Raw genomic sequence first — 20323 nt, 5'->3', positions numbered from 1 at the left:
AATGAGGTATCACCTCACACCGTCAGAATGGCTATCATCAAAAAATCTACAAACAATAAATGCCAGAGAGGGTGTGGAGAAAAGGGAACCCTCATGCACTGTTGCTGGGAATGTAAACTGATACAGCCACTATGGAGAACAGTATGGAGGTTCCTTAAAAAACTCAAAATAGAACTACTATATGACCCAGCAATCCCACTATTGGGCATATACCCTGAGAAAACCATAATTCAAAAAGAGTCATGTACCACAATGTTCATTGCAGCACTATTTATAATAGCCAGGACATGGAAGCAGCCTAGATGTCCATCGACAGATGAATGAATAAAAAAGATGTGGTACATATATGCAATGGAGTATTACTCAGCCATAAAAAGAAATGAAACTGAGTTATTTGTAATGAGGTGGATAGACCTGGAGTCTGTCATACAGAGTGAAGTAAGTCAGAAAGTAAAACAAATATCATATTAATGCATATATGTGGGATCCAGAAAATGGTATAGAAGATCTTATTTGCAAAGCAGAAATAGAGACACAGACAGAGAGAATAAATGTATGGATACCAAGGGAGAAAAGGGGGGCAGGTGGGAGAAATTGGGAGATTGGGATTGACACATATACACTATTGATACTATGTATAAAATAGACAACTAATGAGAACATACTGTATAGCACAGGGAACTTTACTTAATGCACTGTGGTGACCTAAATGGGATGGAAATCCAAAAAAGAGGGGATATATGTATATGTATAGCTGATTCATTTTGCTTTACAGTAAAAACTAACACAACATTGTAAAGCAACTATACTCCAATAAAAACTAATTTTAAAAAATAGATATATTTCATACAAATAAATTGTTTAGTATTTTTTTTAGTTGTCAGGGGTTATCAGGGTGGTGAGGTATTGCATATGTGTATGATATAAAGATGAGTCCATTCATTTGTTTAAACAGCATTGATTGAGAGCCTGCTATATACTTAGCTCTGTGCAGAAAACTAGGAATTTAGGGTCAACAAAACACACATGGCCCTTGCCCTCTCAGGGACAGTAGGAATGTTGTACCCAAACAAGAGTCAACTTGGTAAAACAAGATGGCTGTCTGTCAACATAGGTAGGGTGGTTAGACAGAAGTCTTCTAACATAGAATAATGTTACTCATCTAGAATAAGTCTATTCTAGGTAGGTCTAGAGGGTAAAATTAGGGCCTATGTGTAGATGTTATTGGGGGGACAGACTTAAGGAACTTAGTACAAGGAAAATTTTTCTACTAATTAGAGCTACCCTGAAATGAAGAAGGCAGAACTGCTAACTAATTGGCTTCCCATAACTGGAAACCTCTGCACAGAGGCTGAAGAACTACACAGGATTATAGGAAAGGAATTTGAGTCCTGAGTTTAGAGACTAAATCTCTTTGCTTCCTTCCAAATCGAATACCTGATGGGTTTCTGATTCAAACTATTATTAAAATGAATGTAACTAGATCAGAAGTCAGCAATCTTTTTCTCTCAAGGGACATATAGTAAATATTTTAGGCTTTGCAGGTTGTATAACCTGTGTTGCTACTACTCCACTCTGCCTAGTCATTAGAAAGCAGTCATATAAATAGTACACAGTCAAATGGGCCGTGGCTGAGTCCCTATAGAACTTCATTTACAAAAATTGGGAAGTGGGTAGATTTGGACTACGGACCATAGCTTGCTGACCCCTGGTCTAGATCTCTAATCTTCACATGTGCAAAGCTCTTATAGAATATGAACTTGAAGTAGAAAATAGTAAATGCTTTATAGTCTTCAAATGTAGCCGTCGATACAACATACTTACCTTAATGAAATCTCCAAATATGATGGGGCTAGTCAAAAAATATTCCAGGCCTATTGCAATTCCAAAATGTTTGTCTATTCAAAAAATAAAATCAATTCTTAGTATAACAATAAGCTTGAATGCAGGATATTAATAAGATATACAGAATAATAACCCCTGTTACTTTTTTTAGAAGCCTAATTGGTACACATGAAACTGAGGGAAAGCTGTGTTAATGCCATACCACTTTAGTTTGGCTGATAATCTCCCAGATTTAAGATTAAGAATATTTACTATTAGTAAACATTTTATTAAATAACAGATATTGAATACATATTAATAAATAAGAAATACTTTAGAAATATCCTGGTTTCTTATCCAACAAAATGATATTTTTTTTCCTACTTTCCCTCCTCTACTTAAAATTCTATACTGAATTAAGAATATTAACCCTTCCTGAATTTCAGTGAAATGATTTTCATAATATTTCATATATTGTTATATATTTGGGTCGTATATAAATATATGAAGAAAAAAACTCTTACTCATGAATGATTACAATTCATTTTGCTCATTTTAGAAACCAAATTGTGTCTCCCTGGTAGTCTAATGGCTAGGATTAGAAACCAAATTGTTTTTCTACTAAAAAACAAAAAAAACTAGCTAAATACAGATTGATATAAAGATTGATATTTACTGGCCATTTCTGTCAAAATAGCATGGAAATAGTGCTTGTCTTCATTATTAATCAAACGGTCATGGAAGACTCTTTGACATTCATGGCAAAAAAGTCTAAATATCTGCATTTCTTCTCTTATTGTTCCTGGATCACATTGAAGGATACCTGTGTTTTAAGAAAAGGAGAAAAGAAAAATTCTACAATTGTGGAATATCTAGTAGTTTAATTAATGAGGAAATCCTTAAGTCCATCTTTATCCCCACACTACCAGAAATGGGTGGTTCCCCAGTGGATATACACATATAATAATGGTGATCTCGTTTTTTTGAAAGCAAAACTGGGGACACATTAGCAGTGAAAATGGGGAGGGTAGCAGGAGGGGGATATGGGGACTAAAGAGAATTATTTTTTAAGTTGTGAGGTATTATAGCAGGGTCTTATACTGTTAGGAATGATCTGATAGAAGAGGAAGCATTGACAATGCAGAAGAGAAGGTGAAATTATAAGAGCAAAATCCTTGAGTCGGCAGGAGGGGATGCGATTCAGTACTGGGGTCGGGGGGACTATTGGCACATGTTAGGGGCAGGGACAGCTGAACCACTGCAGTGGGAGGGAAGGCAGATGCAGGATGTCTGGGAGATCTGGAAGAGGAGGCCCTTCTGGTTTGATTGTTTCTATTTTTTTTCAGTGAAATAGAAGACAGGCCACCAGCTGGGAGTGAGAAATGGGAGGGTGGTTTGAGGAAAGCTGTGAAGTAGCCAGTCTGGGGTGGGGGTGGAGGGTGACTTGAACAGGGACATTGTAATGGGATTTCCAGCCAAGTCTCAGACTCCCATGTACACACACTTCTACTGAGAGATCTGGGGGTGAATGGAAATGGAAGGAGGGTGCAGGGCAGAGAATGAAGGTTCCATACACTACCTTGCACACATTTGGATAAATCCCTCAAGTTAAAGACATAATGAGACTTGGCTGGTGTCGGCAGAAGATCCACACTCATCCTGTTATAGATCTCAACTGAGGCTTCCACAATGTTGGATGCAGTTTTCTTTACAGCTGGTGGGAAGTCATTTAGGAAGCCACTTAAGATGGCCTAGAACCAGAAACGTAATATGAGAGGGTTAGATTTTTTTTTTACCAAAATTTATCTTTCATATACTCCAGATCTGTGATACTTTTTCTAATAATAAGTAGAAAACCAAATTACAGTGCAAGGACACGTGGATGTTAAAACTCTTCTTTTCTAGATGTGGCACATATATACAATGGAATATTACTCACCCATAAAAAGGAACGAAATTGGGTCATTTGTAGAGATGTGGATGGAACTAGAGAGTGTCAGACAGAGTGAAGTCAGTTAGAAAGAGAAAAGCAGTTATCATATAAAAACGCATATGTGTGGAATCTAGAAAAATGGTATAGATGATCTTATTTGCAAAGCAGAAAAAGAGACATAGACGTAGAGAACAAATGTATGGATACCAAGGGAGAAAAGGTGGGGGGAGGGAGGAATTGGGAGACTAGGATTGACACATATACATTATTGATACTATGTATAAAATAGACAACTGATGGGAACATACTGTACAACACAGGGAACTCTACCTAGTGCACTGTGGTGATCTAAATGGGAGGGAAGTCCAAAAGGGAGGGATGTATGTTTGTGTATAGCTGATTCACTTTGTTGTGCAGTGGATGCTAACACAACATTGTAAAGCAACCATATTCCAATAAAAATTAATTAAAGAAAAAACTCTTCTGGGGGAGAGATAAATTAGGTGTTTGGGATTAGCAGATACAAACTACTATATATAAAATAGATAAACAACAAGGTCCTGTTGGCTAGCACAGGGAACTATATTCAATATCCTGTAATAAACTGAATATGGAAAAGAATATGAAAAAGACTATATATATATATACATATAACTGAATCACTTTGCTGTACACCTGAAACTAACACAACATTGTAAATCAACTACATTTCAATTAAAAAAACTCAAAACACAAAAAACAAAAACACGAAAAACTCCTCTTCTTTCCATTTCAGAATATGTTCTCCAGAATGGACTCACGTCTGTCTTCTGTGATTGTCTGGTGCTGCCTGAGTAGCATTCACAGCTGACCAGTGAACTTACCGTGAACCCACTCTCAAGTAATTAGACCTCTGCTGGCTGTGGGTTCACAGGGTCTTCATGGAGTGCTCACACTTATCTGGAAATGAGCTGAAGTCCTCGCTCTGATTTTTATGGGTGAATGACCAACAAATCTGTAGACTTTCACCTTCATGTATATTGAAAGTTTGAGTTACGGATAGCTGTGAACTCTCCACCCTTCAGCTTCCCCAGCTCAGCGTATGGCCCCACCCTCCACTCAGATCAGGAACTTGGAAGTCTCTTTTCTCTTCTTTTTTTAAAAAATTTATTTATTTATTTTTGGCTGCATTGGGTCTTCGTTGCTGCGCGCGGGCTTTTCTCTGGTTGTGGCGAGCGGGGTCTACTCTTCGTTGCGGTGCGCGGGCTTCTCATTGCGGTGGCATCTTTTGTTGTGGAGCACGGGCTCTAGGTGCGTGGGCTTCAGTAGTTGTGGCACGCGGGCTTCAGTAGTTGTGGCTTGCAGGCTCTAGAGCACAGGTTCAGTAGTTGTGGCGCACGGGCTTAGTTGCTCCGCAGCATGTGGGGTCTTCCTGGACCAGGGCTCGAACCAGTGTCCCCTGCATTGGCAGGCGGATTCTTAACCACTGTGTCACCAGGGAAGTCCTAGAAGTCTCTTCTGACACCTGCCCTTCTTTGTCCTCCACAGTCGCTCTTGAATACATTTCTTGACTCTGCCTGCTTCCTTCTGTTCCCCCTGATGTCACCCCATTCCAGCCCTCACTCCTTTTCATCTGGGCTTCCTCACTCCCTCCTTCCTCACTGGCCTCTCCATCCCACTCATCTCCCTTCTGTTACCTTTAATCAGGGAAATAAGGCCCTGCACCCCCATCAGTGCATGCTCTGCCCCTGCCCAGCCTCTCCTCCTTACCCTCTCTCCCCACTGGTCGCTGTGTCAGCCTCCCTGGCCTTACTACCCATGCTCTCTCCCCTCCCCCAGGACCCATTCCCACAGGGCTCTCTGCTTTGCAGGGACTTTCTCATCCTTCATGTTGGACATTACATGTCCTTCAGAGAGGCCTTCCCTGACTACCCAATCTAAGATAAGTCCTTCCATCAGTCTCTCTTATGGCTCTCTGATCTTCTCACATATTACTTGCCACAAGCTGAAAGTACGTCTTTATTAGCCTTCTAGCCCCAGGTGCTAGGGAAACTCATATTAGATTTTTAAATAGATAAATTCCCATCACCATTAGCCTTGGAATTACTTATGGGAGAAGCCGCCAGAATGCATGTCAAATGCTTACAAGTCAGCCCTTGTGACTTTAGATCTGGGGCTCATATATGACATATATTGCAATAAATCAAAGTATTTGTTTTCAATGAGCCTTCTGTTGAACATTATTTTTAAAAGCAGTTTGTGAGGACTATCTTTTTGAGGAACTGTCCTCCTGAGCCCCCAATATGAATTTAACAGTCTCCTTTTTGGACCTCATGTTGAGTAGGACCATCCTAATACATATAAAATAAAAAATTACCATATATTTATGTATACATTATATATGACAAAGATAAAAATCCCAGTCTGTTTATTCTCCATCACACAAATACTAACACAATTTGTATCTATATCTATCTAATATATAGTATAGTTACATATATATAAATACTGTCATATATATACAAAACAACAAATTTACTTTAACTTATTGAGTTTGCTTTTTTCAATTCTTGGTAATCCCCAAGTTCTTTCTCCTCCACACGATGACAAAGGACAGGAAAGGTGGGCTGTGAACTCTGCTTAGATAGGCTGTGATTAAAAAGAAAGTTTGGGATCCAAGGCCTGTTTTTCTACAGACAAAATCTCCAGTCTGTTCTGCTAACGAGAAAAATATACTTCCCACCTGAATGCAGTCCAACCCAGAATCTCTCAGTTTTGCTGCATTTCATTTCTATTACCTCCCACGGCTAGGGTGAGTTTTAAATGATAGCCTCTAAGTTACAGTGGGAAAAAGCAGTTCCTGCCTGTTTTCACCTGTAACGTGTTTGCTGGCTGATGTCCCTGTAAGTGACACATTTCCGTGGATGTGACATTCCCACAGGCACAGGGAGGAGGCTGAAGGTTGGGATCAGTTTCATTTCCAGGAGCCCAGACTCTGCCTTCTTCCTCCCACCCAAGAAAATATTTTGGAATTATTAAGAATGCCATTTTGTTGTTGTTGTTAGGATAACTTTGAATTTGCTTAAATTCGTTAAAATGTAAAATAATTTGTGAATTTAGTACCTTCTCATCAGGCATAAGTTACTTGGGACACCCCCTCACCACTGATCACAGCACAAAGTGTGTCAGGATACCATGGTGGGAATCCTCATTTCAAACTTTAGAATATACACATAAAGGTTCTCAACAAAAGGTAGGATTTTAAAAAGTCTAATACATGTGTTGGTCCCCGTTACCCACTTCCTGTCATGTTCTCTACTTGCTACTTAATTATGGTAGATAAGCTTTCATCCTTTCCTATTCTAAAGTACTCTCTAAAAGTTTTCCAAAATGTGGCAGTTCTTATGTATCCTTTTGGCATTAGCTCCTAAACAACTTATTGGAACTACTTCAAATTTATTAAAAATAATTTCCCATGGATGTAATTTCAATATGAAAACCACTTTCCAGCTGACTGTTGCGTACGTACTGGTTCTGGTCCTTTCTCTCCTCTAAGAAGACCCCATTGGAAGGAGAGGCTGATGCAGGTAAATGCAGAGGCTCACTTTATGACTGTATCACTGCCTCTTTGGCTCCTGGGTGATTGTGACCAAAGCCAGTCTCTTCAGACCAGTCACCCGTCTCATCCTACCTGGATGCACACATTACCACTTTCTGCCTCTGTGACCACATTCACCTGTGTGTTTCTGTTCATCCCTGTGTCAATTCCACCTTGTAGGACTCAGCTCACTGGCTGTCTCCTCTGAGTGTCTTTGCTGGTTGGTATGACATACTCGCTCTGGTCATGCTGCTTCATGGTCTCTCATCATTCTACTTAGGATAATGCCTTGCACTTACTGAACACTTCTGCTGAGCCCTTACAGGGCAGACACAGTTATTTCCCCCAGTTAAAGGACGAGGAAGTGGTCCCCTGGGGAAGTTTGGGCAGATGGAAGAAATAAGCGTGGTTGTTTCTGCTGGGGGGCTGGTGGCAGCAGGGGTGATGAATTCTGGGTTGGTGTGTTGAGCCTGAGCCCGCTGGGTTATCAGGGATGGTGTCTTCTGGGCAAGTGGACACAGACATGGCAATCAGCGAGGAGTCGAGCACAGAGGCCGGGGCTGGGTAGGAATGAGATCTGCTGAGAGTCAAGGGCCTGGGACATAGCCTTCTTTAGAGGTAGGGGCAGTGTTCTGACCATCTTTCTGCATTCCTAAAACTACCTCTGAGACCACAAACGCAGAAGGCCATGATGCAAATGCCTATCAGCTACTGCCCAGATGCCCCTGTGCCTACCTGGTTTCTGCTGAAGAAACGATGGATGGGCTCCCTAGGAACGGACTGTTCTGATTGTGTGAATCTTGGAACAAATAAGTTTTCTTTTCCCCTCTTGCCCAAGTTTGAATCCACCCTCACCTGAAAAATCTGTTTCAGACTGTGCTCTGAGGGCATCGGGAGAGAGAACATGCTGAAGTGTCGGATGAAGCGGGCGGTCACGGGGTTGCGGCCACCACCTGGAGGTGCGCACGCTGATACAATCGTTACGTCCTGTATGGAGAGAAATCCACTCGGGTCACCCAGCAAAGAAGGACATGCAATGTGCCCATCCCAACAGTAGGACTCAACCAACAGTTTTGGAGGACCTACCCTAGGACAGCATTGTGTTATATTTTCCAACACATTATCTGACTTAATTCTCACAACCACCTCAGGAGATCACTGTTGTTATCTCCACTTTGTAGATGAAAAAATCAAGGCCCTGGATGATTAAATAAGTTACTCAAGGTTACTTAGCTAACTCATCTATCTTGTACAAATACTCCTATGTAAAAATCTAATCTTAAAAAATTGTAAGAATTTGTACCTTAGGTCAAAATATATTTAATAAATACTAAGTATAGTCAGTTCTTGTTATTTGTGGTAGTTGTGTTCTATAAAATTGCCAGGAACACTGAATTAATGCACCCTGAACCATTGCTCCTAGGGGAAATACAGGGCTAGGTTCCTTAGAGCCTCTGGTCATGACATGTTCAACTGGTCAATTCATGATATTGCAGGTGCCTCTGGCCTTGCCTCCTCTCTAGTCCATACCTTCCCTGCAGCCAAGGGGATCTTTCTACAATGTTTCCTTCAGAGGCTCCTCATCACATTCCTCATCATGGCACCATGGCCCCCCCTGGGCTGACCTTTGCATGTCCTGCTGCTTTGGTGCTCACATTCCACACCCTCATGGTGTCTCACATTACTTGCTTTGAGATGTAAATAACTCCCTTTCCTTGCTTTGCCCTGCCCTGCCTGCAAAATCCTGTTCTGACATCACCTCCTCTGGGAAGGATTCTCTCATCATCAACCCAGTGCCCACCCCTGCCCCACTCCAGTCTCTCACCACTTATCAACCTACATTATAAACACATGTTCATCCATCCTCCAAAGCTGAGCCCTCCAGGAGGCCGGGGCTGTCTCAGTTGTCTATAAATGTCATGAATCAAGCATGGCGAGAACCCAATACAGACTGAATGAATTGAGTTACACACAAGAAATGCAGAGGCCATATGTCATGGGCTGAATTATGTGTCCTTCTCTGCCTCCTCTTGGCCAATCATGTGTTGAAGCCCTAACCCCCCGTAACACACAATGTGACTGTATTTAGAGATAGGGTATTTAAAGAGGTAATTTAGTTAAGATGAGGTCACTATGGTGGGTCCTAATCTAATATGACTGGTGTCCTTACAAGAAGAGATGGTTTGGACATGGATACAGGGAGAAAATCATAAGAAGACATAGGGAGAACACGGCCATCTATTAGCCAAGGAGAGAGGCCTCAGAATAAACCAACCCTACTGACATCTTGATCTTGGACTTCCACCTGCTAGAACTGTGAGAAAATAAATTTCTATAGTTTGAGTCACCCAGTCTGTGGTACTTTGTTATGGCAACCCCAGCAAATGAATACACCATATTTCACTGCCATTTAAACTGAAACATGCAAAGTAATTTAAAACCTAAAGTAACCTGTATGTCTTTCCAAAAGAGTTTGTTTCTGTCATAAAATCCACCAAAATCTTGATATTGCCGAAGTAATTCAATGGGAGGCTGAGAGCCATAGCGATCCAGTCTGGGCATGTTTAAATCGTCAACAAAAATCACAATTCGTTTGTTTCCTGGTGCTCCTAGGAAATAACAGGAATTTAAGAATTACTATTTGCCCTCGGTAAACGTAAGACAAGACTTAGGTAAGGCTTTGGACTCAGTGAACACCGTGCAGGTCATAATGAGCTCAGTTTTCTACAGAGTGAGAAGGGTCCCAGCAGAGTCTTGTCTGGAGGACGAGAGATCTCCCTCTGGCCCCATCCAGGCTCCGACACGAAGCTGTGGCTCTTAGCACTTCAGTTGACCTTCCTCAACCCCAGCCACTCCCCCTGCCCTCACCAACTGTGTGGCCTGGGCCTGGGGTGAGTAAAATCATTTCCTTTTCACAGGAGGAAGCAGAAGAATCCCCAAAGTTTCCTTACATAAATGCCATCCCACCACCCCCTACAGGGAAAACAGGACAGGCTATTCAAAAGCATCCTTATTACATCAAAGGGAAAGCCAGTGCCGTGGAGCTGTACAATGGCATATTTAACTTAAAGAAAGTCAATATACACATTCAGAAGAAAAAAAAAGGGTGATAACATAGAAAAGAGAACAACTTAAGAAGAGGAAGTGACTCCACCACGCTGGCATCCAGCATGTGACAATTCCAAAGAAAATGAGGCAAACTCAGTGCCCCACTTCATCTTCTGGCCTCTGGAAGCCAAGTAGCAGGTCAGGGGTGGGGAGGGGTTCTACGAGTACCATTCATAAAAATTTGGGGCCCCCACCAGAAAGACTGGCATCCTTTGCCCTGCGCCTACCTGAGCAGGAAAAGGGTAACAGAGAGGGGCTAGGAAAGCAGCTGGCATGACAGGGCCTGTGAGATGATAGACAATGTGGAAGGCAGCTGGGCCTGAGCTCTGCCTAGTGTTCCACCCAGGAAGGCTGTGGGCTGGGCAAGTGGACCCCAGCAGCAGGAGGCTGCAGGATGTGCCACTGGAGGGTGGGACAAAGTGGGGCTGAGACTGTGATTCCCAACATCAGGGAACCTTCCAGTGGGAAGGTCAATGCTTGGCCTGTGCACAGTTTTTCTGGGAGGCCCTGAGAGAACCTGCTCCTGGAAGCCTGCCATGCCGAGAGCGTGGACAACCATCAGGCCAGCGGAAAAGCAGGGACAATCCACAAAGGCCCACCTAAACTTCAGTTAGGGAGAAACTTGTCCTTCCCTTCTCCTCCCATCCAGATACACTAGAGCCTCCTAGAGGGAGGGTGGGAAGAGTAAAAGAGCCCCCATGTCCCTCTCCACCTCCAGCACCTCCAGCCACAAACCTGGCTTACAGCAGAGGAGAGGAAGAGCTTTAACTTGGGTTTGGACTGATTAACAACAAGGTCGTACTGTATAGCACAGGGAACTATATCATATCTCCTGGGATAAACCATAATGGAAAAGAATATTAAAAAAATGTATATATATGTATAACTGAGTCACTTTTTTGCAGTACAGCAGAAATTAACACAACATTGTAAATCAATTATACTTCAAAAACAAAAAAAAGACCAAAAAAAATTTGGGGTTTGGGATTGAAGCTTTACATTGGACCAGACTCAAAATTGCAAGTGACCAGAAAGTTATGGTATTTATCTAAGCAGTTAATAAGGCAGGGTGAGAGAGATCCCACAAAGCTTGGCGGAAAGCACTGCGTGAAGGAAACACCAAAACAGTTTCATGCTTATTCCCTACTGAGTTCAGATAACTCAGTGCACCAGACATAAAGAGGTTTTTTTCTTTTAAATTTATTTTTAAATTTTTGGCTGCATTGGGTCTTTGATGCTGCGCACGGGCTTCCGCTAGTTGCTGCGGGCAGGGGCTACCCTTCGTTGTGGTGTGCAGGCTTCTCATTGTGGTGGCCTCTCCTGCTGCAGAGCATGGACTCCAGGCGCACAGGCTTCAGTAGCTGTGGCATGAGGGCTCAGTAGTTGTGGTTCCGGGTTCCAGAGTGCACGCTCAGCAGTCATGGCGCACGGACCTAGTTGCTCCGCGGCATGTGGGACCCTCCCAGTCTCTCAAACCCGTGTCCCCTGCATTGGCAGGTGGACCCCTAACCACTGTGCCACCAGGGAAGCCCCTGTTTGTTTGTTTTAAATAAAGGGAAATCAATGCAGATTTGAAAGCATGGCATGAGTGGAGAGAGGGAGAGCCCTGGAGAGGCAGAGATTGAGGATGCTCTGAGTTGAGGGTGATGATAGAAATAAACTACCTGCTTGCTAACAGTAAGATATCTAGATCTATACCCAGGAAAGAATACCATTAACAGAATTACCTTTACAAATAAATTAAGCAAAGAAAATATCCAATTGTAATTTTACTACATGCACGGTTTATGTGACTTATTAGCATTTAATAATTAATTTGTGTGAGACAAATGACAAGGATAATTCTCACCTAGAATATTTTTTCTTTTCCTTTCCAGTTTTGATTCAATGATCTCTTGTGTTCTTGCAGATGAAGTTTGAGCAGAAAAATTTAGATAAACAGGAACATAGCCAGCTGATTCTTGAATTCTATTTAGCAGTCCTTTTGTAATAACAGACTTTAAAATAAAAACATATTAATTGATTTCACATTCAATATAAAATCTTTCAATTGTCTATATCAGTAATATTCCAGAGCAATGAGTAAGAAACAGGACAGAAAAGGACAGAGGTTAAAGCCAGATTGAAATATCTGCCTTTCTCTTCCTGGAGATTCCATTTAATGATATTTATCGGAGACAAAGAAATATTCTAATCAGCTCTATCTCAGCAAAAATTTTTATTTTAGTATCATACCAAAATCCACCTTGGTTACTATCCAAGTCAATTTGATAGTAAGATTCAGAAACTCAGAAATAATTTAGAAGGGAAACAATGAGTGTCTGTTTATATGGATTCCCCCCAAACCAAGAAGACCAAACAATCATCATTTTCCTCCATACTCCACTTTTTCTAAACACCATCGCTGTGTCGGGTAGAAGTAAATGGGCAGGAGGGGACAGACTGACTTTCATCAATAGTCTATTGGGGACACAAACTGCCTTGACAAATTCTCACCCTAACTTGTGCAGTGGCAGCCCTAGAAATTCTAAAGGACACAACATAAAAGCCCTCAAACACAGAAGATTGGTCCACAGTGTTCTCTGGTTTATATATATTACTGACACCCAGGATTTATTCAGAAAGTGGCAAACTGTGGAGTCGATATAGATTCAGCACAGTCACATTCTTCCTGAAAAAATGATCAAAATTCAAAAGAAATTCCCCTGAGAAATAAGGTATTATTTACGGAGCTTACAATTCTAAGTTCATCATGCCCTTGTTTTGGACAGGACTTCTTGTTTGATGTAGGTTGCCTACCTTGCCAACTCCCGTTATTCCGGTAAACAACACTGAATGCCTGACTGCCAGTAGTTTTTCCATTAGATACCCAAAGCGCACTGTGTCAGCTGTAGGGACAAGCATTTCAAAAAATGGAATATCTCGGCTGTACTTGAAGGTGGGTATGATTCGTTCCCAGGGATCCAGCCGTTTGGTGTCAAAGTCCATATGAATGCTCCACAGATCACCAGAACTGGGAAGCTAGAGTATAAAATTAAGCACCACTTTCAATAGGACTGACACATGGCAACAGAAATATTTACACAGAAACAAAGGCAGTCATAGAACATGGATGGATTTGGATTTTTGTTCCTTTGTGGAAAAGTAGTTGTTTAAGGATCAGAGTCTAATTCTTTAAACTTAATCATGCAATACAGTACAGTAAAAACCTGATATATTGACTATATCAAAACCCCATATTAGAATTGTAAATCATTTTCAATTCAATCCAACATTCAGGGGCTTACTCCATGCCAAATACTGTGTTTGGTGTTAGGGGAAAATGCTGAATGAGACCCAGCCTCTGCCTTCAATGACCTTGTAATCTACCTGGGGGACACAAGCACATTAGTTAATACTCATGGAGAAATAAGGGTTATAGTGGAGTTTAGTACATTCACAAAGGAGAGATGACTCATTTCTACTTGCAGGAGAGTTGTGGTGGCGGCTAGAGATTTAGGAGGGCTTCTAAGGGGTGGTGATGCTACAACTCAGACTTGAAGGACAAGCAGGAGTCAGTCTTTGCCCATCAAGCAGGGCAAAGAAGGGATGAGATGGGGATGGGGAAGAAGGAGTCAGGGTTCAGGCTCAGAAAACAGGTCTGGAAGCCATGAAAAGTGCCATGCATGTTGGGGACTATAAGAGATAAGTCTGGAAACACAGATGAGGCCAAATTATAAAAATGTCATTTATTAAAGAGCTTGCAGCAAGAGTTCAGTGAAGAATTCTAAGTAGGTGGGTGACATGATCAGATTACATTTCAGAAATTTCATTCTGGCAGCTGTACAGAGCAGTGGTGTTTCAAGCACACTTGACAGTGACTCAATTTGACGTGGTGACATGGTACATACATATATATATATGTGTTCAAATATGTATAATATTCACCCCAACTATCACTCTATTTTATATTCTATTCTATTTTTAAAAATACTTTAGGATTTTCTACATATTCAGTTATGTTTTCTGCAAATAATGACAGTTTCATTTCCTTTCTAAAGTTTATTTATTTTTCCCTTGCCTTATTGCACTGGCTAGGATCACCAACATAGTGTTGACTAAAAGTTGTGATAGTGGATATTTCATTTTAAAAAATTGGGTTATTAGTCTTTCAACTGATTTCATGACCAATTAATAGATTGTAACCTGAAATTCTAAAAAACAATGGTGTATAGGTGAATTAGACAGGACTGGATCAAAAGCAAGGGAATAATAAATAGGCTATTTTAACAACCCAGAAAAGAAATGAAAAGAACCTGAGTTATTCAGAGGCAACAAGGATGAAGAGAAGAGGAAATATTTGAAAAAAATTAATTAGAAGAAAAAATTCACTCACTTTACTCAGGTCAGTAAAGAAGGAAGAATCTATAACACTCATTGAGTTCTGGCTACTATTACATGGTTGTCTGGCCATTTACTAAGGCAAGAAACAAAAATCCAACAGCAGCTGTACAGAGTAATAGGATAGATAGATAATAGGATATTGCTATTAAAAAACTGAGTACATAGTGAAAAATCTTCTCCTGTGCTCTTTTGACATGTGCCATCGTTCTTCAAGCACTTCTTCACTATCTGACAAAGGATATTTTGGGCTCATTTCGAACTTTCCCTGCCTCAGTACTGGAATCAGCTGTTTCACTAAGCTGCTTTGGTTCTCTTTCATGGAGAATAGTATTTAGAAATCAGTAACTAAGTATGCTCATTGCTATTGAGGTGTCATTCCTTCTAGTTCCTCTCAGCAGACAGAAGTAAGAAATTTATGTATGCATGGATGTATAGACCCATATATATATATATTCCATGAGTACCAAAACCTATAATTCCAATCCAATAACACAAGGTGCATTCTAATCTTTCTCTTCCATATTTGTAAGACCCTTCCCTTAACAGTGAGAAACCTCCTTGCCATTATCTTCAATATATTGATTCATTTGCTCAATTTTAGAACATACAGAAAGTAGCTTCAGAATTGCTAAACCATAACACTGTGAAAAAATAAGTTTACTAACTAAAATTCAATGTTTTTGCTAATAGTAGGGAGTTTTTATACACTTTTATACCTTACTTTCTCCATATGGCCGGGAGAGAATGCCTAAAATTTTTAATACAACAAATGTTACCTATAGTTTAAGAAAGTGAATAATTTTAGAAACCTTTTACATGAAGAATCTATAGTAGGACCAAGGCTTTTAAAGTTTTAGTCTTGAAATTTAATTTTAATGATTCAGAGTTACTATGTTAAAATTAACTTTATTTGGCTCTTACCCTGGCATCAGGATTATCATCAAATTGTGTTCTAATAAATGTATCAAAAGAATCCCAGTAGTTTTCAGTTAGATTCCCACCTAAAGACCATAAGTAACAGAATACAAAAGTCTGACACAGTACAGTGTTCAGTTTTGTTTGCTCCTGAAAGAACAAAGGGAAAGAATTTTAATATTTTATATGCTAACATAAAAAGAATCTTAAATTGCAAAGTCTAAAGACTGTTTTGTTTAGAATTATGCATTTTTAAAAGGGCACATTGCATGTTTCTTATATTTCATTCAATGGTGCACAGAGTGATGTTGTATAATAGTATATATTTAAATACTCTGATGAGAAAATGAATGGCAAGGAGCATGTAGAACAAAAGCTCAAGGTTGTCTTTCAACTATTATAACTATGTTTATGCCTACATGAAGGTATTTAAGTAGACACACACTGCGATTATGTTATACTGTAAGGAAGTTTAAACATTGAGTAGTGGAGTAAATTATAGGCTAAATTCCTTCCAAATCTGAGATTGTATGAAACTATTCACAGTCGTTAGTCCCCTAGAAAATTAACTTGAAAATCGAATAATCATATTACAGAAAGTTTGGAGTTGTTTATTTGCAGAGCATCTACACAATAATCACATTTTCCTAGTTTTATAGCAGTAAGAAAACCCTTCCTACCATCGTCAAATTAACTCCATCTTTCCCAAGTATCAAAGACTCCAATAAGCAACAGAGCGTAGTAACTTTGCTGATGTCCACTTGTGGGATTGCTTGGTTGCATTTCTTATTGATAAAATTTAAACCATCATCAACATAACGCTGGAAAAGATTCAATATATATTCTTGAGTTTCTTCATTCAGCTGAAAAATCAAACAAACAAATAATATTTTAGCAAGACCAGATAAAATATATAATTAAGTTTAAAAAGGGTTGGTTCAAACTTCTATGTTGCAATATATCCTGTGACTTTTAGACTAAAGGGTATAAGCATCACAAGATATGAAACAAGTTAAACTAAAAAAAACCCTTCTATGACTTGGGAGGGACACATGGGGGAGATTCTGGGTCACTGATAATGTCCTACATCTTGATCTGGTAATGGGTACAGAGGTGTTTATTTTATAATCATTAGTTAAACTGTCAACATATATTTCATGTAGTCATCTCTATTGATGAAATCTCTCATAATTAAGAACAATGAAAAAGAAGAAGTATAAAGAGAAACATTTAAAATATCTATGTAAGGTAAAGGACTAATTCCCAAAGATTTTTAAAAAAATGTTGCTCCCTCACCACTTTTTTTAACATTGTACTGAAAGTCTTAGCTAATGCGATAGGAGAATAAAAGGAAAAAAATGTATACAGATTGGGAAGAAAGAAAAAAAAATTGGCTTTGTTTACAGATGAAACAATTATCTACATAGAAAATCCCAAAGAATTGACCAAAAACTCCTGGAACTAATAAGTAGTTATAGCAAAGCTGTAGGATACAATGTAAATATACAAAAGTCAATTACTTTCCTATATACCAGCAATGAATAATTAGAATTTGAAATTGAAAATACAACACCATTTACATTAGCACCAAAAAATAAAATACTTAGGTATATTTTTAACAAAATATTTCCAAGATCTATATGAGGAAAACAACAAGATTCTGATGAAAGAAAGCAAAGAACAGCTAAGTAAATTAAGAGACAGCTCATGTGCATGCATAGAAAGACCCAATATTGTGAAGATGATAGTTATTCCTAATGTGATCTATAGATTTGATGCAATCTGAATCAAAATACCAGTAAGTTACTTTGTGGATATCAACAAACTGAGTCTTAAGTTTATATGGTGAGGGAAAGACCCAGAATAGTGAACACAATATTGGAGAACAAAGTCAAAGGAATGACACTACCTGACAAGATTTACTGTAAAGCTACAGTAGTTAAGACAGTGTGATATTGGCAAAAAAAAAAAAAAAAAAAAATAGACAAATAGATTAATGGAACAAAGTAGAGAGCCCATAAATAGACTCATACAAATATAGTCAAGTGATCTTTGACAAAGGAACAAAGGCAATCCAATGGAGAAGGGACAGTGTTTTCAACAATGGTGCTCGAATTGGACATACACATGCAAAAAAAAAAAAAACAAGAGAGATAGAGAGAATCCAGACATTGATACCATGCCTTTCACAAAAATTAACTCATAATGGATCATAAACCTAAATGTAAAATGTAAAACTATAAAACTCTTAGAAGAAAACAAAGGAAAATATTTAGGTGACCTTAGGTTTGGAAGTGAGTTTTTAGATATAACACCAAAAGCACAATCCATGAAAGAAAAATTGATGCTGGATGATTAAAATTAAAAATGTGTGTGCTGTGAAAGATATTGTTAAGAGAATGAAAAGACAAGCCAGAGTTGGAGAAAATACTTGCAAAACACATATCTGATAAATAACTTGTATCCAACACATATAAAGAACTCCCAAAACTCAATAATAAGAAAACATACAACCTGGACTTCCCTGGTGGCGCAGTGGTTAAGAATCCGCCTACCAATGCAGGGGACACGAGCTTGATCCCTGGTCCGGGAAGGTCCCACATGCCGCGGAGCAGCAAAGCCCATGTGCCACAACTACTTAGCCTGTGCTCTAGAGCCTGTGAGCCACAACTACTGAGCCTGCGTGCCACAAGTACTGAAGCCCGTGCACATAGAGCCTGTGCTCTGCAACAAGAGAAGCCACTGCAATGAGAAGCCTGTGCACTGCAACAAATAGTAGCCCTTGCTCGCCACAACTAGAGAAAGCCCATGTGCAGCAACGAAGACCCAACGCAGGCAACAGTAAATAAATAAATAAATAAAAATAAAGCACAATGCGTAGTCATTCACATCTGTGGAAAAAAATCATACAACCTAATAAAAAGTGGGCAAAAGATTTGGACATCTCACCAGAGAAGATATATAGATGGCAAATAAACATATGAAGAGACACTCAACATATTAGAGAACTGCACAGTGAAACCACAATGAGATACTGCTACATACCTATTAGAATGGCTAAAATCTAAAATACCACACCACCACATTCTGGTGAGGATGTGGAGCGACAAGAACTCTCATTTATTGCTGGTGGGAATACAAAATGGTACAGCCATGTTGGAAGATAGACTAGCAGTTTCTTACAAAGCTAAACATAGTTTTATCATATGATCCAGAAATCACAGTCCTGGGTATTTACCCAAATGAGTTGAAATCTTACGTCTACACAAATACCTGCACGTGAATGTTTATAGGAGCTTTATTCATAATTGCTAAAACTTGGAAACTTTGAGATGTCTTTCAGTAGGTGAGTGGATACACTCGGTAAATCCATACAATGGAGTATTAATCCAGTGCCATAAAATGAGCTATCGAGCCACAGAAAGACACGGAGGAATTGTAAATACATATTATTAAGTGAAAGAAGTCAATTGAAAAAGCTACATGCTGTATAATTCCAGCTATATGATGTTCTGGAAAAGGTAAAACTATGGAGAGAGTAAAAACAATCAGTGGTGCCAGGGGAGGAAAGAGGGTGTGGATGTATGAATAGGTAGAGCACAGATTTTTAAGGCAGTGAAACTATTCTGTATGATATTACACATGATATTATTTATTTATCAAAACTCATAGAATTGTACAACACAAACGGGAACCATAACGTAAACTATGGACTTTAGTTCATAAGACTGTATGGTTCATCCATACTGGTTCATCAATTTTAACAAATGTACCACACCAATGCAAAATGTTAATAACAGGGGAAACCATTTGGAGGAGGGAAATTATATGACAACTTTCTATACTTTCTGTTAAATTTTTCTATAAACCTTAAGCTGCTCTAAATAATAAAGTGTATTAAAAGAGTGAATTCAGAAATGTTTAACATCTTTTGGCAGCCCATGATAAAGTCTCAATTCTGAGAATTACTGTCTTTAATAAGGCACTCTGTTCACTTTGCTGTACACCTGAAACTAACACAACATTGTAAATCAACTATACTCCAATAAAAAATTAAAAAAAAAATCAGATACTTGGAGAGTTTACAATAGTCTTAAAATGTTGTTGCCTAAGAATGAGGAAAACAATAGTTTTCTGATTCATTTTTGTAGGGGGAGATGTAGAAAGAAGATGGCTTTCTTGAAGTGGCTTTCTTGAGATGAGATGGAGCAAAACACTTAAAAAGATTGCTTGTTCTACATATATGCATTAAAATATGATATTTGTTTTTCTCTTACTGACTTACTTCACTCTATATGACAGACTCTAGGTCCATCCACATCTCTACAAATGACCGAATTTTGTTCCTTTTTATGGCTGAGTAATATTCCATTGTATATATGTACCACATCTTCTTTATCCATTAGATGAACCAATTTGCAGGGTAGGAATAGACACGCAGATGTAGAAAATGGACATGTGGACATGGTGGGGAAGGGGGAAATGGGATGAATTGGGAGATTAGGATTGACATATAAACACTACCGTGTGTAAAATAGATAGCTCGTGGGAACTTGCTGTATAGCACAGGGTGCTCAGCTTGG

General features: G+C 39.3%; 1 protein-coding gene across 1 annotated transcript in view; it reads right to left on the bottom strand.

Moving 5' to 3' along the window:
• Nucleotides 1-20323, bottom strand: part of DNAH6 (dynein axonemal heavy chain 6) — a 300028-nt gene that overhangs the window by 116960 nt on the left and 162745 nt on the right. The window contains exons 36-44 of the mRNA XM_024129964.2: nucleotides 16421-16603; nucleotides 15747-15890; nucleotides 13242-13463; nucleotides 12292-12439; nucleotides 9786-9943; nucleotides 8190-8321; nucleotides 3404-3575; nucleotides 2501-2647; nucleotides 1825-1898 (exon numbers count right to left, since the gene is read on the bottom strand). Coding sequence (XP_023985732.1) covers nucleotides 1825-1898; nucleotides 2501-2647; nucleotides 3404-3575; nucleotides 8190-8321; nucleotides 9786-9943; nucleotides 12292-12439; nucleotides 13242-13463; nucleotides 15747-15890; nucleotides 16421-16603 — 1380 coding nt within the window. The remainder of the gene's footprint in view (nucleotides 1-1824; nucleotides 1899-2500; nucleotides 2648-3403; nucleotides 3576-8189; nucleotides 8322-9785; nucleotides 9944-12291; nucleotides 12440-13241; nucleotides 13464-15746; nucleotides 15891-16420; nucleotides 16604-20323) is intronic.

Source organism: Physeter macrocephalus, chromosome 12 (assembly GCF_002837175.3).
Source record: "Physeter macrocephalus isolate SW-GA chromosome 12, ASM283717v5, whole genome shotgun sequence".
In the NCBI taxonomy this organism is placed as follows: domain Eukaryota; kingdom Metazoa; phylum Chordata; class Mammalia; order Artiodactyla; family Physeteridae; genus Physeter; species Physeter macrocephalus.
This window is presented reverse-complemented; position numbering and strand designations above follow the sequence as displayed.